This window comes from Mastigoproctus giganteus, chromosome 7 (assembly GCF_048544385.1).
Source record: "Mastigoproctus giganteus isolate SK-2022 chromosome 7, ASM4854438v1, whole genome shotgun sequence".
NCBI classification, from domain to species: Eukaryota; Metazoa; Arthropoda; class Arachnida; order Uropygi; family Thelyphonidae; genus Mastigoproctus; species Mastigoproctus giganteus.
In genome coordinates, this window is record NC_143581.1 from 194,648,835 (window position 1) to 194,668,165 (window position 19,331).

Below are 19,331 nucleotides of genomic sequence, written 5' to 3' on the forward strand. Positions count from 1 at the left end.
ATTAATAAATTAACACCAACACTGAACAATCAGGTTTCAAAGACAACTTACAGCTGCTTATTTATAAGAAAACATGAAACTGGAATATACATACTAGAAAAAAATTCACTCAATGACGACAAAAACATTAATTTTTTTCCCTCCTAATTCTTGAATTACTTCTGTAAATTAAGTGTGGCTTTCCTTAATAAATGACTTGGGATGATTAACTTTTTTTTTTTTTTTTTTTTTTTAATTTACAATTTCTAAAGACAATAAAAATAAAATTTATAACGAATCTAATTACAAATTTGGACCATAGATTTCTTAAATTCTACTTTGTCCAAGCTAAAAACATAAAATACTAAAACATTCAGATTCTGGACAAGTAAAGAATATACACTGAATTTCTGAAGTCGAAAGTTTTGAACAATGCTCTAGAAATGCTACACAGTTATAGATCTCAAAAATTTTGTTTCAATAAAACAGTCGTATTAAACTTTATGTTGATATACTATACATAAAAATGATACCTATGACTATAATCAAAATATTCTTTTCCAGCAAAATTATTTCCAGTAATGCTACATACTAGGAAACTTCAATTGATACTGTATGACTTTACAGCTTTGCCATCTCTCAAAAAAGTCATTATACAAGAATACCATTACCAGCTGAGATTCAAAAACATCACAGGAATTGTGATTTATACAGAAGTTTTGGCAGAGTATGTTCCAGTGTTCCATAAGTCAACCACACTAATCCTTATGTAACATTAAATTTCTCATCTGGTAACTGAGGTATAACTCACAGGAATGGACAAAAGATGAGACCCAGTTCTAAAGCTCGCCAAACTTGCAAGAAGGCCACAACAAGAGTTACGTAGCACTCTCTGAATCACACTTTGATGAAACACCAGAAATTTCTACACTTTGGTGTTCTTTCATATCTCACAGCAGCTCTACCAGTGGAAAAGGAAGAGAATGGGAGTGTGGAAGTCAGAGAAGAGTGGCCAGGTGCAGAACTTCAGAGACTTCCTGAGTAACCTAAGGAATTCATTAAAATTATTATTTTGTGAAATTTCAGTAAATGGTTTTTTTTTAACGCTGGTACTAATGAAATTAAGTTAAAAGACAAAAACAATGAAACATTCATAACTTGTATCTGTTTATTTCTGAAATATCTTTATTAACTTTTCTTAATTTTCATTAATAAAAATAAGAAAACTCAGAATTAAAAAAAATAAAAGTTGATTTTAGTGTAGTTTTGCTCACTTTTTTTTTCAAAAAGATAGAGAGAAAAACTGTTACTAAAGACTATATTATAATGGTCAAATGGAGCAATCAAAAAGATTCTCCACTGAATGCCCAGACAGCTGGTAGGTATACACTTACACCATATACCAACCAGAAAATATGGCTGTGGTGGTGCCAGGAATGCAAAGAGTTCAGGAGGAATGGGGAACAAGTTGCAATTTCTGCTTTTTGGTACTGATGGAAGCCTCTGTATATGAAGAAAACCACAAAGACACTGGAATCATCCTATTGTATAGTAATAGTACAGGCTACTGAAGAAGATTAATAATAATAAATTCCGTTTATTAGCTCTGATAATTACAAGCTTGCCCCGGGACAACTAATGTAACAGTTATAAGAGCTTACATTATATGAGAACAAACAAAAATTTAACCACAAAATTTGAAATAAAGTACAACTCATAGAAAAACAAAAATGGTATAGGGTATTTCTCATGGCATACTACCCTTGGTCTCCAATTCAATTTGAGCATGCCACAAACACCAGAAGCATATCTGAACATCACTGTGAATCAGGTACATCTAGCATTGTTAACAATTACTCATATGGGAAAAGTACTTTCAAGACGACAATGCAATCATCCACTGCACCAAATGTGTGAAACAGTAGAATGAGGAACAAGACTTTAAAAATCTGCTGTGGCCAGCCTAATACCACTGAGCACCTGTATGGTATGATGACCAGAAAGACATGTTTGACTGTACAGACAAACATGTCCACATCATTCCAAGAAAAGACAGTTTTGTTATATGAATGGTTCAATATTCATGATACTTCTTCCATCATTTTTCAATACCTTGACTTCATGTCATGGTATGTCAGAGCACTGATTCAAGCCGACAGCAGTCAACACTAACTTGTAGTCCTAATAAAGTGGCCAGGAAATGTAAAGCACAAAATTATGCAAAATATAGTTCTTAAAGTTTGGTTAAAAGAGATAAAACATTTGACTGTTGAAAATAGAATCAAAACTACTGTAATGTTCTCAGCATCCTCTGAGCATGTATAAGTGAATAATACAGTCTCCTCCAGTGTGAGGAGACTGCATTACTTCTGCAGCTTGAATTTTCGATTTGCAGATTGTTCAACCTAAGTGGCAGTGTAGTCTCAGGAGCTAAACAGGGAAGAGCCGAATTTATTTGAGAGAAAAGCATGCTACATATTCTGTTGGAATCAGAGATTTATTTGGAATACTGGTGGCACAAATGACAAACTGTCCTCGCCATTGTTGAGTGTACGTGCACCGTAAAGTCACTTCCACCAACAATCTTGCCAAAACCAACACAAGGATTTTATTTTTACAACATTATGACAATAGATGTCTGTATCAGGATTCCCTCTAAGCTGTGCAGCTTGCAGTGGTTTTGGAAGTGCTGCAGACTACATTTTGAAATGTAGTCAAACATGGCTTCCTGGCCTGCTAGGGACTCTTCTTTCTCAAGAAGGTTTTGCATCTTTCTATTACCAGAATAGAAATTATGCGTTATATCTTTTGGGAACCAAATGTGCAAGAAAACAATGAAGAACCACAGCACAAACAATTCAAAGAAATAATTTTTCAGGGAAAATGTGCTTCCTAATCCTCACTGATACAAGAATGCAGTGTCTTACTGTCATTAAAGGAATATTATTCACTCCACAATTCATAAAATTTGCTAAAACTGTCAAGGATGGTTTTCATAAAGCTAATTTTATATTTGTAAAATCTGTTTTATCTGATAGTTATAGTTATTTATTATTAAATCATTTTCTAAGTCACATGTAAAAAATCACACATTATTGATGATTATAATAAATTTTTATGGCAACCGCCCATGCTGTTGCCATAAAAGTTAAGGTATATACACAAATGATACTCATTTCGTGCACTAAAGGGAAAAAAATGAAGGAACTATGGTCTGTGTCATGTTCATTGGAAAATTCACCAGTTGTGCAGGCTTATAAACAAAGAATAACTCAGCAGGTGCATTCTATTCTCTCATTCAAGTTCAGCTAACAACAGCTCAAACTAAAGAGGCCTTGAATTTCTCATCTTGAACAGGATTTGAATTCTGACCTATCCAAATGACTGAGAACAACAAGGCTAATGCAGAATGGCATTCTAACATTTAATGCACATTCCATGTGCATTCTATGGTGTGCATTCTAAGTTCAGCTAACAACAGCTCAAACTAAAGAGGCCTTGAATTTCTCATCTTCAAAAGGATTTGAATTCTGACCTATCCAAATGACTGAGAACAACAAGGCTAATGCAGAACGGCATTCTAACATTTAATGCACATTCAATACTGGTAGATACAGTTCTGGTCATTTTGGCAACCAACATTCCAAAAGAACCCTTAACCCTAACAGAATACAGCATGCTTTCTTCCCATATAAATAACCTTGCTGTTCTCCATAGAGTTCCAGAGACAACCACATCACCTTTGCTCAGGTGATGTGGACATGCAACTGGAAACTTCTACCCTTTGGGGAATAACACATGCAATCTCATCTCCTAAGCAATGTGAGAGCATATCAATGCATATCATGCATGTTTACAGGGCATACTAAGAGCCAATGGTTTTGTTTTTGGATTTAACAGTAAAATCACAGCACAAGGAATGTGTTGCATATAATCTCTTTTACCTAAACTTTCGAAACTACATTTTCTGTAATTTAGCATTTATTTTCCTACGTTACAGTGTACGAAGTGGCTCTTATTCTTTGAATTGTCTTTGAAATCAAAGACAAAGTGGTAGGTATAAAAATAAAGAGACAATCAGATCTCACAAAGGTCAAAAGTGCTCAATTCCTCTCTTCTAATATATTTAAATTACCTACACAAAGAGCTGTGTAGGTAATTGTGTACCTACATGCCAGGTTGCTCAAGTACCCTCTAAATGTTTCAAATCTGAAACTTCTAGCTGACTACAGATATATTCAAGACTGAAAGCAATTCATTTTATTGCTTTGTAAACACCTGTAAAATTAAATCTCTTTTCAAGGAGCTAAATTTTCATCTATCTACTTCCAAATAGTTTAAAGTTTAGTCCACAGAATATTTTTTACAGAATACATTTTAAATATATTATACAACAATGAACAAATGGTGTGAAGTAGATTGATAACTACTTCAACACTTTAAAGTGGTTACATATGTAAATATTATGCTGCTATATGCCAGCCGGTTCAAAAACTTTTCAAAAATCTCTCGTGTACACTGTGGCATTGCCCAATTTTGTCTTTATTGGATAATACAGTAGTGGAATTTTTCTGGAGGAAGTTTAATGCTTAAGTCTAATAGACTAATATTTTTAGTTTGTTTATAGCATTTACTTTTATTTTCACAGAATTAATAAAAGTTTTGTTTCATTAAAAATGTGTAAAAAAAAAAACATTTTTAAATTCTCACTTTTCAATGAAAAAAAAAAAAAAAAAATCATTTAATAAGTAGCACAATCCACAGGAAAGGTCAATGCTCAACTCTTTACTTACTTAAAATACTTATTTATGGTCTTTTGTAAATAAAGAAGGCAGCAAGCATGATCTCTGCCAGAAGATGACAGTCTTGATTTTTTTTTTTTTTTTTTTAAGCCTAAGAAGATGCAGTAGTTCCACTGCATACTACATCTCTTCAACACCAAAATCTATTTATAATCTCTGTTGATTAAGCAAATCACCTACCATGAGTACACATGGTCCTAAATGTTGGGATGCACCATTCCTAAACTGATGTTTAACTCTTTTGCAAGTGGAGACATATATACCAACTTGAATGTGGTGGTATCTATTAATACATTTGCTGCCTCAATGCATATAACAGCAATAGGAGTGATGTGCTGCAATGCACAATTGCATTTAAAATGCACCCAGCAGTGTGCCATAATGCATATAAGTGACCATTCTTAAACAATCAACCAACAAGTGCGTCGTGAATGGACAGGCACATGAAGTTAACTATTCCATATTGGCACTGACTGAACATGTTGCAGTAATGCTTAGCATTTGTTTATAGACTTGTCACAGTTTTATTTGTTTTTTGATTGTTTAAATGCTAGTTTATGTACATGAGTATACTTTTTATAAAATTTTAAGATTTGTTCTGATTTATAGCTCAACAGAAAAGTGTTCACTTTTTCAAACTTTTAATTTTCAACCACTATGTACTAATTTTCGAAATGCTGGGAATGTCAATCTCCCCCCCCCCCCAACACTCTGAAAATTACAGCACACTGAATGACTTCTCTTGCAGCAAACACGTTAACTGTGCTTAGAAGTAATAGTCTATTTTTATATTTATGAGTTTTGAAAACAAATAAGTGAATGTAACCTTTCAACAAAGTCAGAGACTATGTGGACTTACTCTAGTTGAAACTGAAGAAATTCTCTCTAAAGCCGATGAAACGGAATGCAGTAATGCATATATAAATAAATATAGAGAATATTAGAGGATAAAAAAACATAAAATTATGGGTAGTTTTTATATTTGATAATTTTTACTTTTTTTTTTAAATCTGATCTTAATTTTATTTTATATTTAAAAGCAGTTAAATACATACTTAAATGCTTCGGAAAAACTAACTATGGGTGGCTTGCATACTGTCTAGAAACCTACCTACTTGCAAAGAAAAGGTTCTCTAATTTGAGAACATGTCTGTCAGGATGTATTGCTGTTTTGACCATGAAGTAGAACTATCATGTGAAATGGTCAGACCATGGTGCATACTCAGCTGTCAGACCCTAATATGTTACATTTTTGGAAATACAGAATTTCTTGCAGTATCTATATCCTCAAATGAATTTCTGCCAACTAATAGTTCTTTACATCCAGAACTAACAGCATACTGACTGACTGTATGTGGAATATGATATATTATGCTTTGTAAACTCTCACAGATTATGGAGCTGATCAGGTGCTCTCATATATGTAACTTAATTGACACAAAGTTACTCGCTGATGAATATGTATGGTTTGGGACAATGCAATGTTTTTTAATATAATTAAACAAATGTGCAAGGAATAATATATTTTTTAATGCCACACCTTAAATGCATTTCTATTGAATATTTAATAGTTTGATTTAATTTTATCAGAAAAATATAAAAATTAAATACTTACTATATAGTGGACCCTGCTAGGATATCCGTGTGTGCCGCAAAAAACGTCGAGGCCACGGCAAAGGCCATTCATACTGCCGAGGTACAACACCACCCACATTTTTTTCAAAATATGTAAATACTGGAAACCACCATATCCTTGAGAGAAAATTGCCAGCACTAGCACTCTGCAAATAAGCAAGTGAGTTGAGTTAGGTTATCTCTAAGGCAACTCAGGACACAAGGATTTGGTATATTATATCTAGACTGCATATGTAAAAGTTAAGATAAAACTGCATATAGTAATCTCCTAATTAATATACACTCTCAAGAAGTTCTTAAGCTGGGAGTATTTTGCCATACATATGATATAATAGGATGTATGAAAAAACAAATTTGTCTTTGTTAATAAAGCCTTCCAAAGCGTCAACATTTGAAAGTCTGCACTATATTATTTTATATTCGTTTTTTTGAAATTTTCCAGTAATGATGATGTTGTAGTGCACAATACATATTACGAAGGGCATCTTTTATGCTAATTAGCAAGAATATAACACAGTAGCATCATCACTGACTTTACAACAACAAAAAATAAATAAAATACTGAGTTGCATATGTATGTACAATGTATATTAAATATTTAAATGAGTCAGTGATGGTAACAGTGGGCTGAAGGATATATTATTATTAGCTATATGGTACAAGGAAGCCTGAGGCTTATGTTGCACCAGCCAAAAAAAAAATTCCATAGTTACCCTGAGAGAGAGAGAGAGAGAGAGAGAGAGAGAGAGAGAGAGAGAGAGTCAAAAGTAGAAGGGAATCACTAAGAAAGAGAAAAATGGTGATATCCAGCTCAGGACCCTGGATATGCCAAGGTCAGGCTATCCTTGCAGTGATGGCAGAAAATAAGGAGAGAATGGATAAACCCATTCACAAAGAATGACAAATTAAGACCTGAGAAATGTTCACAAAAGTAGGAATATGCTTTAATGCACTGAAAATAATTGCAGACAATTTAGGGTATAAGGAAACTGTTCCACAAATGATAATGCCATGTTACAAGGAACAGAGAAGCTCATACCAATATTATGGAGCAGTATAAGGCCATGGGAAACAATTTCTTTGAGAGCACTGGCCTCAGTTATGATCCATGTAATATGGATCATTATCATGGTCCATAAAGAGGGCAGTTAGGTTAATTAATAATTCATCTCTAACAGAGTCTCTCCACTCGCTTTCTCATAGACGTACTGTTTCTGCTGCATGCCTCTTCTACAAATACTTCCATGGGCACTGTTCTTCTGAATTGGCTTTATAATTCCCGGTCTTTCTTTCAAAACAGTCCAAACACATGCCGCCACCAGCCAACATCCATTTACTGTCCAACTTCAAACCCACAAAACCAACTTTTCATCTTCCTCATTTATTTATTCAGTTGCTGTTTTCTGGAACAACCTTCCTTCATACATATTTCCTGAAAATTACAATCTACAGAAGTTCAAGTCCATTGTCAACAAATATCTTCTTTCATCTTCTCAACCTCCAACCCAAGCACAGTACTAAGTACTATAGGTTCTAATACCTCTCGTGTTTGGGGTTCTCAAAAAAAAAAAAAAAAAAAAAAAGAAAGGAAGAAAGAAAGATATTGTTGCAAACTTTACTCTCTTCCGAAATGTTGAGTCAAAGTTTTGTTATAACAATTGGCACTGCTGTATAGACTAAGCTGTGAAGAGCATTTCCAAAGCTTCACCAGAAAAAGAGGATACGAACCAAGGTTGTCTTTCTCACCTGATTCAATATCCTCTCACACTCGGCATTGCTAAACAGAGTCAGCCACTGTTAAAATGCCAAGCATCATGTAGGTGGTAGATGACTTTCATCAACCGGTGAAATACCACCACTTTGCTTATTGGAGGCTTGAAGTGGTGAAACCCATGTTTAGTCTCTAGAGCAAAGTTTCCAGCATCCTCCTCCCCCCATACTTCTCCTTCAACCCATGCACGGTACTAAGTACTATAGGTTTTGATACCTTTTGTGTTTGGGGTTTTCATAAAAATAAAAAAAAAAATTTTGGGATAATTTCTTAAATTTCAACCTTTCTTGTGCCCTTATAATTCCCTAACCAAGGACCATTATATATCATTCTTCTTCTTTCATAATAGTATCTGATAGGTTTTCAAACCAAAGCTAACAAAACTGATCCTGCAAAAGATCTATTTCTTGAGCATTGTGCAAATTTGTTATCTGGTGAATATCTACTACTGTATTGGAAATGTCTCCACAGAAATTTATTGTACTATCTTGGCATTAATGAGATCAACTTTTGAGGGGAACTAATGTGCCATGTAGTCCAATGCAGCAATAAAGTACTCCACAATGGATTTGAGAATAGAATCTTTTCATCTTGTTTTAAATGTGCAAAGACCTTGGCAGTAGAAATGCCTATGAAGTCAGAATGCTATGGTAATCAACTTCCAAAATAGAAGTGGAAGATGTAAAGGGGGAAAGAAAAAAAACAAAAACTATTACAAATTATCTTATGACAGCAAGACAGAGAAGAAAGCAAATAGTAAAAAAGAGACCATCATTCTTTGTCATAACTCTGGAAAATTGACATCTATACTATACTCTGATGAATGTTGTTTCCTCATTTTTGCCACTTCTTTCTAGATAGTAGAAAATATTTAACAAATAACAAATTTGCACATAATGCTCTTCAACATATCTAGGAGTAAATTTTTTTTTTGTTAGTTGTTGGCACATCAGCTTCTATGGCCATATTGCACCTCCCTAGGTTTTTGCATTTTCTACTCTGATCCAAGCCCAAGGCCGGATTCGAACCTGCGACCTTTGGGTTGCCGGGCAGGCACTTTATCTGCCTGGTAAAGTGCATGCTAGCCTGGTCGGCTCTAGGAGTAATGACCTCAGTACAAGGTATGCAAGATATGATAGATTGAAAAGCTGTTTGGATTTTCAAACAAGGAATAATATTTAAAAGAAACAAGAAAACTGCTTTACTTGAACCAGAAGAGAGGAAAATAAACAGAATGAGAATGAACAGACTTTCCACACAAAGTGAAGATAAAATGCCTAGAGTTATCAGCTTACTCGGCCTATTTAGGATTACTTTCACCAGAAGTTAGTGATTCAGTTTCTTTACTTGGATACATTAATTTGTCTTCTTTCTAAACTTTTTTTTGTATCATACACTATTTACTTTCTCTTCTCTCTTCTATTTCAGGGGATGTCTATTTCTTCTTCACCTTATCTTCTATCCAACTTTCCTTCCCTTCCAATTCCCACACTTCTCATTCTTATATCCATTTCCTTTCCTAAACACCTTGGGGCTCCAGGCTTGCCTGATAGCCCCAGTAAGAGTTTGTTTAAAAGCAGTCCCTGGCACGCCTCCTCATGGTCAAAAAAAAAAAAAAAAAAAAGAGAGAGGAGACAGGCATAACATCAGTAAGTTACCTCTCGGAACAGCGTTGCCAGAATCAACAGCTTCAGCTGATAAGTACATCGCTGCGGAGGTTGAGGGCTGTGAAGATTTAGAAGGGGGTCGGCTGCTCAACCTTACAAAAGAACATTAATGGATGACTGGGTGGTGGCTTTTTTCCTTTTCATTGTAGATTTCTTTGTAGCAAGCAGGCATATCATTCACTTCTCTGTTAACTTTTAAGATCCATCTTCTCAAACCTCTCCACTGACGATGCAATTTCACAAAATATCATTGCCATCTCTCTGGTGATGAAGCATCTCGGCTTCCTCATTTGGTTCATCTTGAGCTTCGTCAGCATTTTCTTCTTTCGCTATCGCTACCTGCAAGTTAATAAGTTCTTCATTAGATAATTCCTTCTCTTCTTCCTCTATTAATTCCTCCACATCTTTGGCATCAACCTCCAACTGAAAGCTTTGCAACCTTACAATCTTATCTTCATATGATTCGTCTTTTTCAAATCCTTCAAAGCCTTTTAAGTGCAGCAGGCATATTTTCTTCTATGCGTCATTTAAACAACTTTTAGTAATTTCCGCCCAGGCCTTACTAATGTTTAAGATGGCGTGATAAATATTCTAAGATTTCCAAAAGTCTCTTAACGTAAAATTTTTCTCATTATTCTAAGATTTCCGAAAGTCTCTTAACGTAAAATTTTTCTCATCATCTACTGCAGACAATGCCTGAGCAAATGTTGTGTGTAAACAGTATGCTTTTAAATTCCAAATAACCCCCTGATCCATAGGTTGGATGAGTGGAGTTGTGTTTGACAGTAGAAATATCATTCTCATGTTCAAATTGAAAATCATCTAGTTGTGTAGGATGTCCAGAAGCATTATCTAATAGAAGCAAAATCTTGAAAGGAACGTCATTGTCTTTACAATATTTTTAAACCTTGATAATGAAGCAGCATTTAAACCAATTCTCAAAGAGAGATAATATTGTTATCCATGTTCTCTGGTTTGATTGGAAGTGCACGGGCAGGGTGGCTTTATTGATGCCCTTAATGCTCTGGATCGCTGTTCGATCCAGCATTTTTTTACCAATAGAGAGCAGTCTCATCAACATCAAAAATTTGTTGCACTGACTTCATCAATAATTTTTTCCAAAACATCACAAAATTTCTCTGCAGCTGCAGAATCAGCACTGGCGACTTCACCGCATACTTTAACGTTGTGGAAACTAGCGCGATGCTTGAACATATTAAACCACCCATTGCTTGCCACAAACTTGGGTTTGGGGTTTGCCATACTTATCCTTAATATCTTCATAAATACTTGTTACTTTTGCTTGAATGGTCATTAGACTCAGGGGCACTCACTTATGAATCTGATTTTCCATCCATATTATTAATAGCTTTCCATCTTCGATATAGCAGCTGAACACTGTTTTGTGATCACTGTTGATCTTAAGTGCGCTGATCCTTTGACATGTTCTTTTATATGCTCACTGTCCTTTTAAATAGTATTCACTGCTGAAGCAGTGAGACCTAAATCCCTTGCAATAGATGACAAACTTTGTCCTGCTTCGTACTTAATCATTTTCATCTTCATTTCTAAATCAATTTTGTTTCGTTTCCTGGCACTACCACCACTTGCACTTTCCGTTGGTCCCTTTCCCATCATCATTGTAATAATTAATTAGGAATGAAGAGAAGATTCTAAAATTTGTTTTTTTATATGATTGAAGATTTCAGTGATGCGGGAACACATTTCATCATAATAGCATAAAAACCCACACAATTGCAGTTATCAGTATTATCGCAAATGCAACAAGATCGGGTTTACTACCCATTTATAATTAGATGCACTAACAGAGAAATCCAATAAATCGGAAAGTGCAAATTGTTTTTATTTTATGGTCGTGACTTTCAGAAATGTGCCTTTAGAAAAATATCAAAGGCATTCACAAAATTGATTCTTATAATGGGAACATAAGATAATGATGAAAGGGTAGTGCAATTTCCATTATAAATACAACCTTTTAGAGAGATAAATATCTTAATAATATAGTGATATTTTCAACTTCCAAGGACTTGAAACAAATTACAAAAAAAAAAAAAAAATATGTTATTGGGTTCATATTATGATATTTTCACAATACCTCTATTTATTCCTACGGGATGCAAAATACATTTCCGCGATTTTTATAAGTTTGCAGTGGTCGGCAAAAAACTTACGTAAAGTCGAATTTCCATAAGTCAATTATTACTTAAGTCGGGGAGTTCCTGTATATGCTGTTGTGCTCTGTATTGTGTGCTTAAATTGAGTATATATAGTGTTATTGTTGTGTTGTGGGGTACTGTACAGAAAACGAGACCCCATGGTCAAATTTAGACTACTCTGCCAATGTAGTATGCATTCATTATTTTGAGAAGTCATGTTACATAAATTAATAGAAATGGTTTAAAATAATAATAATTATGGAAACAGCTCAAAATAAAAATAATAATTAATGATATGAGTGGCTTAGACCGTAATTTCAAATATTGGTAGTGGAGTTTAGAAGATAATGAGAATTGCAAATTGAAGCAGTTCAAGGTGGCATTAGCATAACCAAGACAAAGCTTATGAGCATAATAAATATTTCTTAACTATTCTGGGCAGTGTGTGCATCATGTATTTAATAGCATTCATCATCGCACACGTATTAATTCTCATACATAATATATTTCAAATATATCCTTTTTTTTTTTTTTTTTTTTTTTTACTACAGCATTTTTCTAACATTAGGAACCACTAGTGCAACATACATAAATATATGCGTACGACGCCATATTGGCCATTTTCAGTAGTACAAGGTAACGGGTAAGCTCCTTGTTCATTCCTACAGTCTATTTAACTTACTCGTTTTTCATCAATTTTTTTTATGTTCTTTTCTCGCCTCTGTAAGGTCATCCATGGTCAATATGCTCTTATGTATAATCACTGGCATACCTTATTTTGGCCTGATTTTTTACAACTAAATTCAAACTTATCCCACAACACGTGTTCTCACGAGCATACAGACCACGTCGGAAACAGAGGCCTACATATTGTCCTCTTTCTCAATTTCGGTGGATGACCTCTGACGAAGGCACTAAAATTGAGTAATACGGCAATGTGTTATCTCATTTTACTTTTATATATTATTTTATCTCATTTCCTTTTCTGCTCGTTCTTTATAGTAGTGTTACCTCATCTTTTTAACTTCTCGTGTGTACCGTAAAATTCAATAGTAACAGCTTTCTCCTTCACTCTTTCAATATATCACTATTGATACATTATGTTTGTGGGGTTTGTTTGCCAAAGCAGTGTCCCTGGTCCATAATACTTCAATATTTCCTTTTTCTCTCCAATCCTTATCCATTGTTTATTATAATATATATATATATATATATATTATATATATATATATTTTTTTTTTTTTTTTTCCTTCAGTGGTTATTGCATCAGTTTAAAACTGTTCAAATCTATTTTTACTTTTAGCACTTCTTTCTGTATAGTATTTAGTTGAGAACAAAATGGTAACAGCCCACACCCTCCATATCTACCTGACCTGGTCACTGCAACTTCTTCCTATTCTCCAAAATGAAAATCCAATTAAAAGGACAAATACTCAAAGGCATTATAGAGATTCAAGCTGAATCACAGAAAGTGTGACAGTATCATAAAACAGGAGTTCGAGGGATACTTCAAACAGTGGAAGAAGTGCTAGCTAGAATCAATGTATAAATGCTAGAAGACAACACCAAGTGACTAGTGCAAAGTCCACATTATTAATTTATTTCCATTTATTTCCCAAGTCCGGAAACTTTTGGCCCATATCATTATAAAGAATAGTTATTTACAGTCTCTTTAAGCAGCATAATCAGGATCTAGTTGGGACACAATACTGTGGCCATAATGCACCTCCCAAAGTTTTCGCATTTTACTCTGATCCAAGCCCAAGGTGGGATTCAAACCCGCGACCTTTGGGTTACCAGACAGGCATTACCCACCTGGCCAGCACCGGTCGGCAGTAATCATGCTAGCTTTGCATCAGGTGGATCACTCCGTCATTGTAACACCACTGATTCTTTGTACCACTTTGTAATCAGCATCAGTCTTCTGTATGCTATAGAGCATTTCCATTGGCAGAAACCAGTCGATTTTTCTGAACTTCCATGTAAGAGACTGCAAGAATAGGGAGGGCTTTTTAAGGAGTGCAGGGGAGGGGATTCTCCACTGGGAAAGCTACCAAAAATTTGGCAGAGTAAGGCATGCCACTCTTTCTCTCACACAAATTAATGTTGATGACGATGGCAGCCTATTGCCACCAAAGTGCCCAATCTTTTTAATAGTCTTGCTACTCCAGTTTTAGGTCTACCATAACAGGGACCATTACGTGCAAGAGCTTTTTATTGATGGAACCCATGCTACAAGAAAATCATGTTCTACTGTAAGGTTGTTCAGAAGATAATGCCCAAATTGTCGAAACACTTTCCAAGTATTGCAACTGAGAGACAGCTGCTTTCAATTTTGTGTTTTTCATATATATACACAGTAGTGTGGAAAATCCAAATCAGGCAGCATTTTTTTACAATCATAAAATAATTACAGTAAGTGCCAGTTATTGTGATCATGTTTACAAATTTAATTTTGATTCTATTAAATAGCAATTTTAATAAATGAAAATCAGAGAAATATTATCCACAGGCTATAAAAATGAAGATATAATGCAACCGATTTACACTTTTATTACCTTACCAACTAACAAAATTAAATGATGAATCAACAAATGATCAACAAACCGAATGCTGTCCAACTCAACTACTCTTGCTGAAAAGAGTGAGATCTGGCAATAAAGAAACGAAGTTTGAAAATGATGCAGCAAAAAATAAGTAATTATTTTCGTTAAAGGCCTTATACATTCGTTAAGGCTGAAAGTTCCATTTGTTTTGTTACCTATGAATAAAAATACATAAGTACAACTTAGTGTTTCTATTTCTAAACTTACTAAACTTTTTTTCCCCCCCCTAAGTCTCCAATCAGTATTTTTGATAAGTCTGAAAATCCCAACAAATCAGAAGTCCCCCCGAACTACCCCCCAGTCCCAATTAGTTCGGAATTATCGATGCTCTACTGTATATATATATTATGGAAGGTAACCACAATAGGAAATGGCTTGGAATCACTTTGATTACTGCCATCTGTAGCTTTTGAAAATGGCCCATTTTTCAGAATAAAATTGAAAGCTGATACTCATGAGCACAACTGCAAAGAACCTTTCATAAGGTGGTGCAACTGGTAGAGTAGTTAATGATCACTGCCAAGCAGAGTGACCTAGCAGAGTGTTCTTTGAGAGTGACCTAGATAGATAGACTTCAGGGATGGTCAGAAAAGCAGCAGCTAAACTTTAATCCAGCAAAGTGCAAGGTCTTATACCTGGGGAACTGTAACCTCAAAATAACTTATACACTTGGAGGAGTTGAACTAAAGTCAGTAGTGAAAGAAAGGGACTGGGAGTTATGATACGGTCAGACATGAAGTTCGCCGAGCATTGTAGACAAGTTGCAATGAAAGCCCGTAGTGTCCTATTGATGATTTATTGAACATTTGCTAGTAGAGATAAGGATGTCATAATCCCATTATATAAGGCTATTGTTAGACCACACTTGAAGTACTGTGTTCAGGTATGGAGACTGCACCTAAAGAAAGATATAGAGCTTCTGGAAAGGGTTCAAAAATGGGTAACTCACTTGGTAAGATCAGAAAACGGGCATCCATATGAGGAATATGTGGGTTGCACCGCTTGGAAAGTCTCCTCTAAGTTACCTTAGAGGAGACTTGATTGAGATGTTTAAAGCTCTGAGAGGTATAAGTAAAATGAATGAGGGTGAAATTTTCACGGTTATAAATGATTCTAGAACTAGGGATCATAAATTCAAGTTACAGGGGGAGATATTTAAACTGGATTGCAGGAAGTTTTATTTTAGCCAGCGAGTTCTAAATTACTGGAACAAGTCACCTGCATGGGTGGCAGAGGCTGACAGTTTGTGGAAATTCAAAGGTCAGCTGGATAGTTACCTACAAGAGGAGGGAAACACACAGGTTGTCTATTTCCTTTCTGTTTATTATTTATTTTTTTTTATTAATATTACTTTATTCTTTTTTTTTTTTTTTTTTTGCTGGTGCAGCATAAGCCTTAGGCTTCCTTGCACCATGTGGCAATTACTAATACTAACTACAGCCAATAAAAGGTAGATTCCCAAAACGTGGAAACCTAAAGGCAAAATGCCAATCTCAATTTAAGGTAGAGAAGAGAAAAATAACCATAGAAAGGGGAAAACAGCATTCTCAAGGTGGCATTCATCACACTGAGAATCCCAAATGGTCATATTTCACACATGGCTGAAAGTATTAGATTGAATTGTTAATCTTTAGTTGATAAACCTTGTGTGCCTTCGTATATTTTTTCGAATTAAAAAAAAAAAAAAAAAAAAATTCATTGATTAAATATTCAGCGTGCATGATAACATCATTAAATGCTGCATTATTTTCCATTTCTTCCTATGCACTGCATATTTTACTTATGCTTATTTACTTGCAAATGCTTAATTACATTGCATTTTCCACCACCTGAAATAAAAAAAAAATAAATAATAATAATATAAAAAAAATTAATAATAAAAAAAATAAAAAATCAGGTCTATGCACAATACACACAAGCAAATGTTACCTTTTCCAGTATGTGGAGAGCTTGCAAACATGTCTTCTTAAATTTTGTTTAACTTCTTTGGCATCTTACTAAAAAAATTGGTATCACACTACTATGATGAAATGGTTGAACGTTGCACAGAACAGCATTGTTATCCCACATTCCTATTTTGCAACATAGACAACCACCCGAGAGCCAATCCATTAATGAAATTAAACAGAAATTCAAAGAATTTTTTCTTGCAAAGAGTAAAAGATGGAGAAAATATATCACAACGAATGGTGCGATGACAAGACAGAGAAGGGAGCAAATAGTCAAAAACATTGATTCTTCATCATAATCTTGGAAAATTGGCAACTATGCTAGAGTCTGATGAATGCAGTTTTCCTCATTTCTAACACAGATGTAGTACCAATCTCAAACAGTACAAAACCAAATTAATATTAAAAATATGTCAAGCCAATTCATTGAATCAAATTTTGAATTTAAATAAACTATTTTGAAAAACTGCAAGTAATACTACAAATTTTCCCCTACAAAAAGAAGTGTAAAAAAAAAAAAAAAAAAAACATACAAGGCATTTCAAATAATTACCTTAAGAGATGCATTGTTTGCCATAGTGTGATATATCCAAAATACTCTAGTTGTGACATAGTAACCTACGACAACATCAACTGTATAGTGACCTCGTGCGAGCAGCACTAAAAATACTCCAGCACATGCAGTTAACCAGGATAGCCAATGTAATATAACACATCTTCGAGGAGTGTCTAAAAATTAAACAATTTCAGATTTTTTATTCAAGAAAAGAATTATTTTTACCACATAGTACATTAAGGTACAGTTAGGCAATCATTAACATGAATTCAAATAATATACAACGAGTTCAACAGATTACATAGGGTTAATAAAACTTAAATATAATCATACAGAACTCTAAATACATGACAAAAACACAGCTTTTTGAAAAGAATTATAAAATATAAAAATCACATCCAAGATGCAATTATATGTTATCTACCAAAACAATGTAAAACATACAAATTGTTTAGATAACTACGTACATTTACATAAAATATAATAAATATAATAAAGTCATAAATACTTTATAGATATTAAAAGCCTATATTCCAAAATCTTAAAACAGATGTTTAACAAACAAATCGTTACATACCAATATCAGCAAAAAGAGTGAATATAAGGAATACATGATAAAAACACTGTTAAGAAAAACAGTGGTACTAGTAAGCTAAGCACACTCAGAGATATATCAGCCTCACTACACAGGAAGTTAGAAAGCAATGTAAGCATTTTATGCAGTTTTAAGTTTCACAAATTTTTTTTGAAATTCCATGACAAAATGAAGATATGAATTAAACATGGTGCAATCAACTAATGATGTTTAAAACTAAACACTTATACCATGTATGAAACTGTTGATAATTGCAACAAGTGATACTGAGCGCTAACTGCAACCAAGCAATTAAACTAAACAATTAAATTTAAAAACTATGAAACTGCAAAATAACAACTGGCAATAAAATTATGGCAACCAAACAAGCAAAAGCCAGACCCCAGCCAGAAGCAGAAGAGCAAGCATTTGGAGAGTAGCAGATGCTCCATAACCAAGTTGTCAACTATGGTTCTCTACAGTTTTCTTTTGTATTTACTTTTGGTTAGTGTGAGTGTCCAGTTATGACTGGTGAAGGGTAAGCCATTATTTCCTAGAAATATTTCAGGCTGTAGTTGCAACTAACCTGCCAGAAACTAATGTCAATGTAATCCCTTGGGTAAGTTCTAGCTTTTACTTGTTAATTTGGTTTTTTATTTATTTATTTATTTTTTTTTTTTGGAGTTGAATTATTTTGAAATTTTAATTGTTAATTTTAATTGCTTGGTTGCAGGTAGGTTAGCACCTCTCAAGTCTCACTTACATTCAGAAAATTTCACACATGGTATATAAAAGTGTTTTATTTTAGATATCATCAGTTCCATAAAGAAAGTTACTCCAGAGAATTGGCCCCTCAGCTGGTAATCTCATCAGTCCACACATTTTCTGAAAACTCACCCCCCCCACACAGAAACTTGGCTAACAGTTTGGGGCAGCTGTTCCAACTTTCTATGATAAACCCCAGAGGCTCACACTGGTGAGTATGGGCTTGGCACACCCAGGGTCCTGAGCTAGATACCATCATTCCTCCCTCTCGGTAACTGGTGGGTTTTTTTTTGTTTTTTTTTTTTTTGCTGGTGCAGCAAACACCTCAGGCTTCCTTGTGCCATATGGCTAATGATGATGATAATATTTACAATTGCAAGTAGAACCAATTTAAAAATATTGCCATCTATTAACAATTTTAATTGTTCAACAGTTTTAACAGTTCCATAAAGAAAGTTACTCCACAGAACTGGCCCCTCAGTAAACATTACTCAAACTGTGCCAAAATCTCTATGGGCAATTCAGAATAAGAAATTCAAAGAAAAAAATACAGAAGATAGTGAGAACAGGTTCAAATTAACTGCAAACTAGTTGCAGTTAATTTGAACACACTTTTGTTTCAAGATTAAAAATGAAATTTTTTGCATAAAAACCATGATAATTTGTGAAAAACATTTTAAATGGCCTGTTCAAACATTTTATGTTACCTGTTCTCACTATCATCTGTATTTTTTTCTTTGAATTTCTTATTCTGAATTGCCCATAGGGATTTTGGCACAGTTTGAGATCGCTCTTCAGAGTTTTAAGATGGGAAAAAATATTTATACAAGCCAGATAAAATTCCTTACCT

General features: G+C 34.2%; 1 protein-coding gene across 1 annotated transcript in view; it reads right to left on the reverse strand.

Moving 5' to 3' along the window:
* Positions 1-230: 230 nt before the first annotated feature.
* LOC150083513 (phosphatidylcholine:ceramide cholinephosphotransferase 1-like) overlaps positions 231-19,331 on the reverse strand; it is a 152,831-nt gene continuing 133,730 nt past the window's right edge. The window contains exons 5-7 of the mRNA XM_090377326.1: positions 17,140-17,315; positions 6,397-6,562; positions 231-1,025 (exon numbers count right to left, since the gene is read on the reverse strand). Of these exons, the coding sequence (XP_090233452.1) occupies positions 6,413-6,562; positions 17,140-17,315 (326 nt within the window). The 3' untranslated portion in view covers positions 231-1,025; positions 6,397-6,412. The remainder of the gene's footprint in view (positions 1,026-6,396; positions 6,563-17,139; positions 17,316-19,331) is intronic.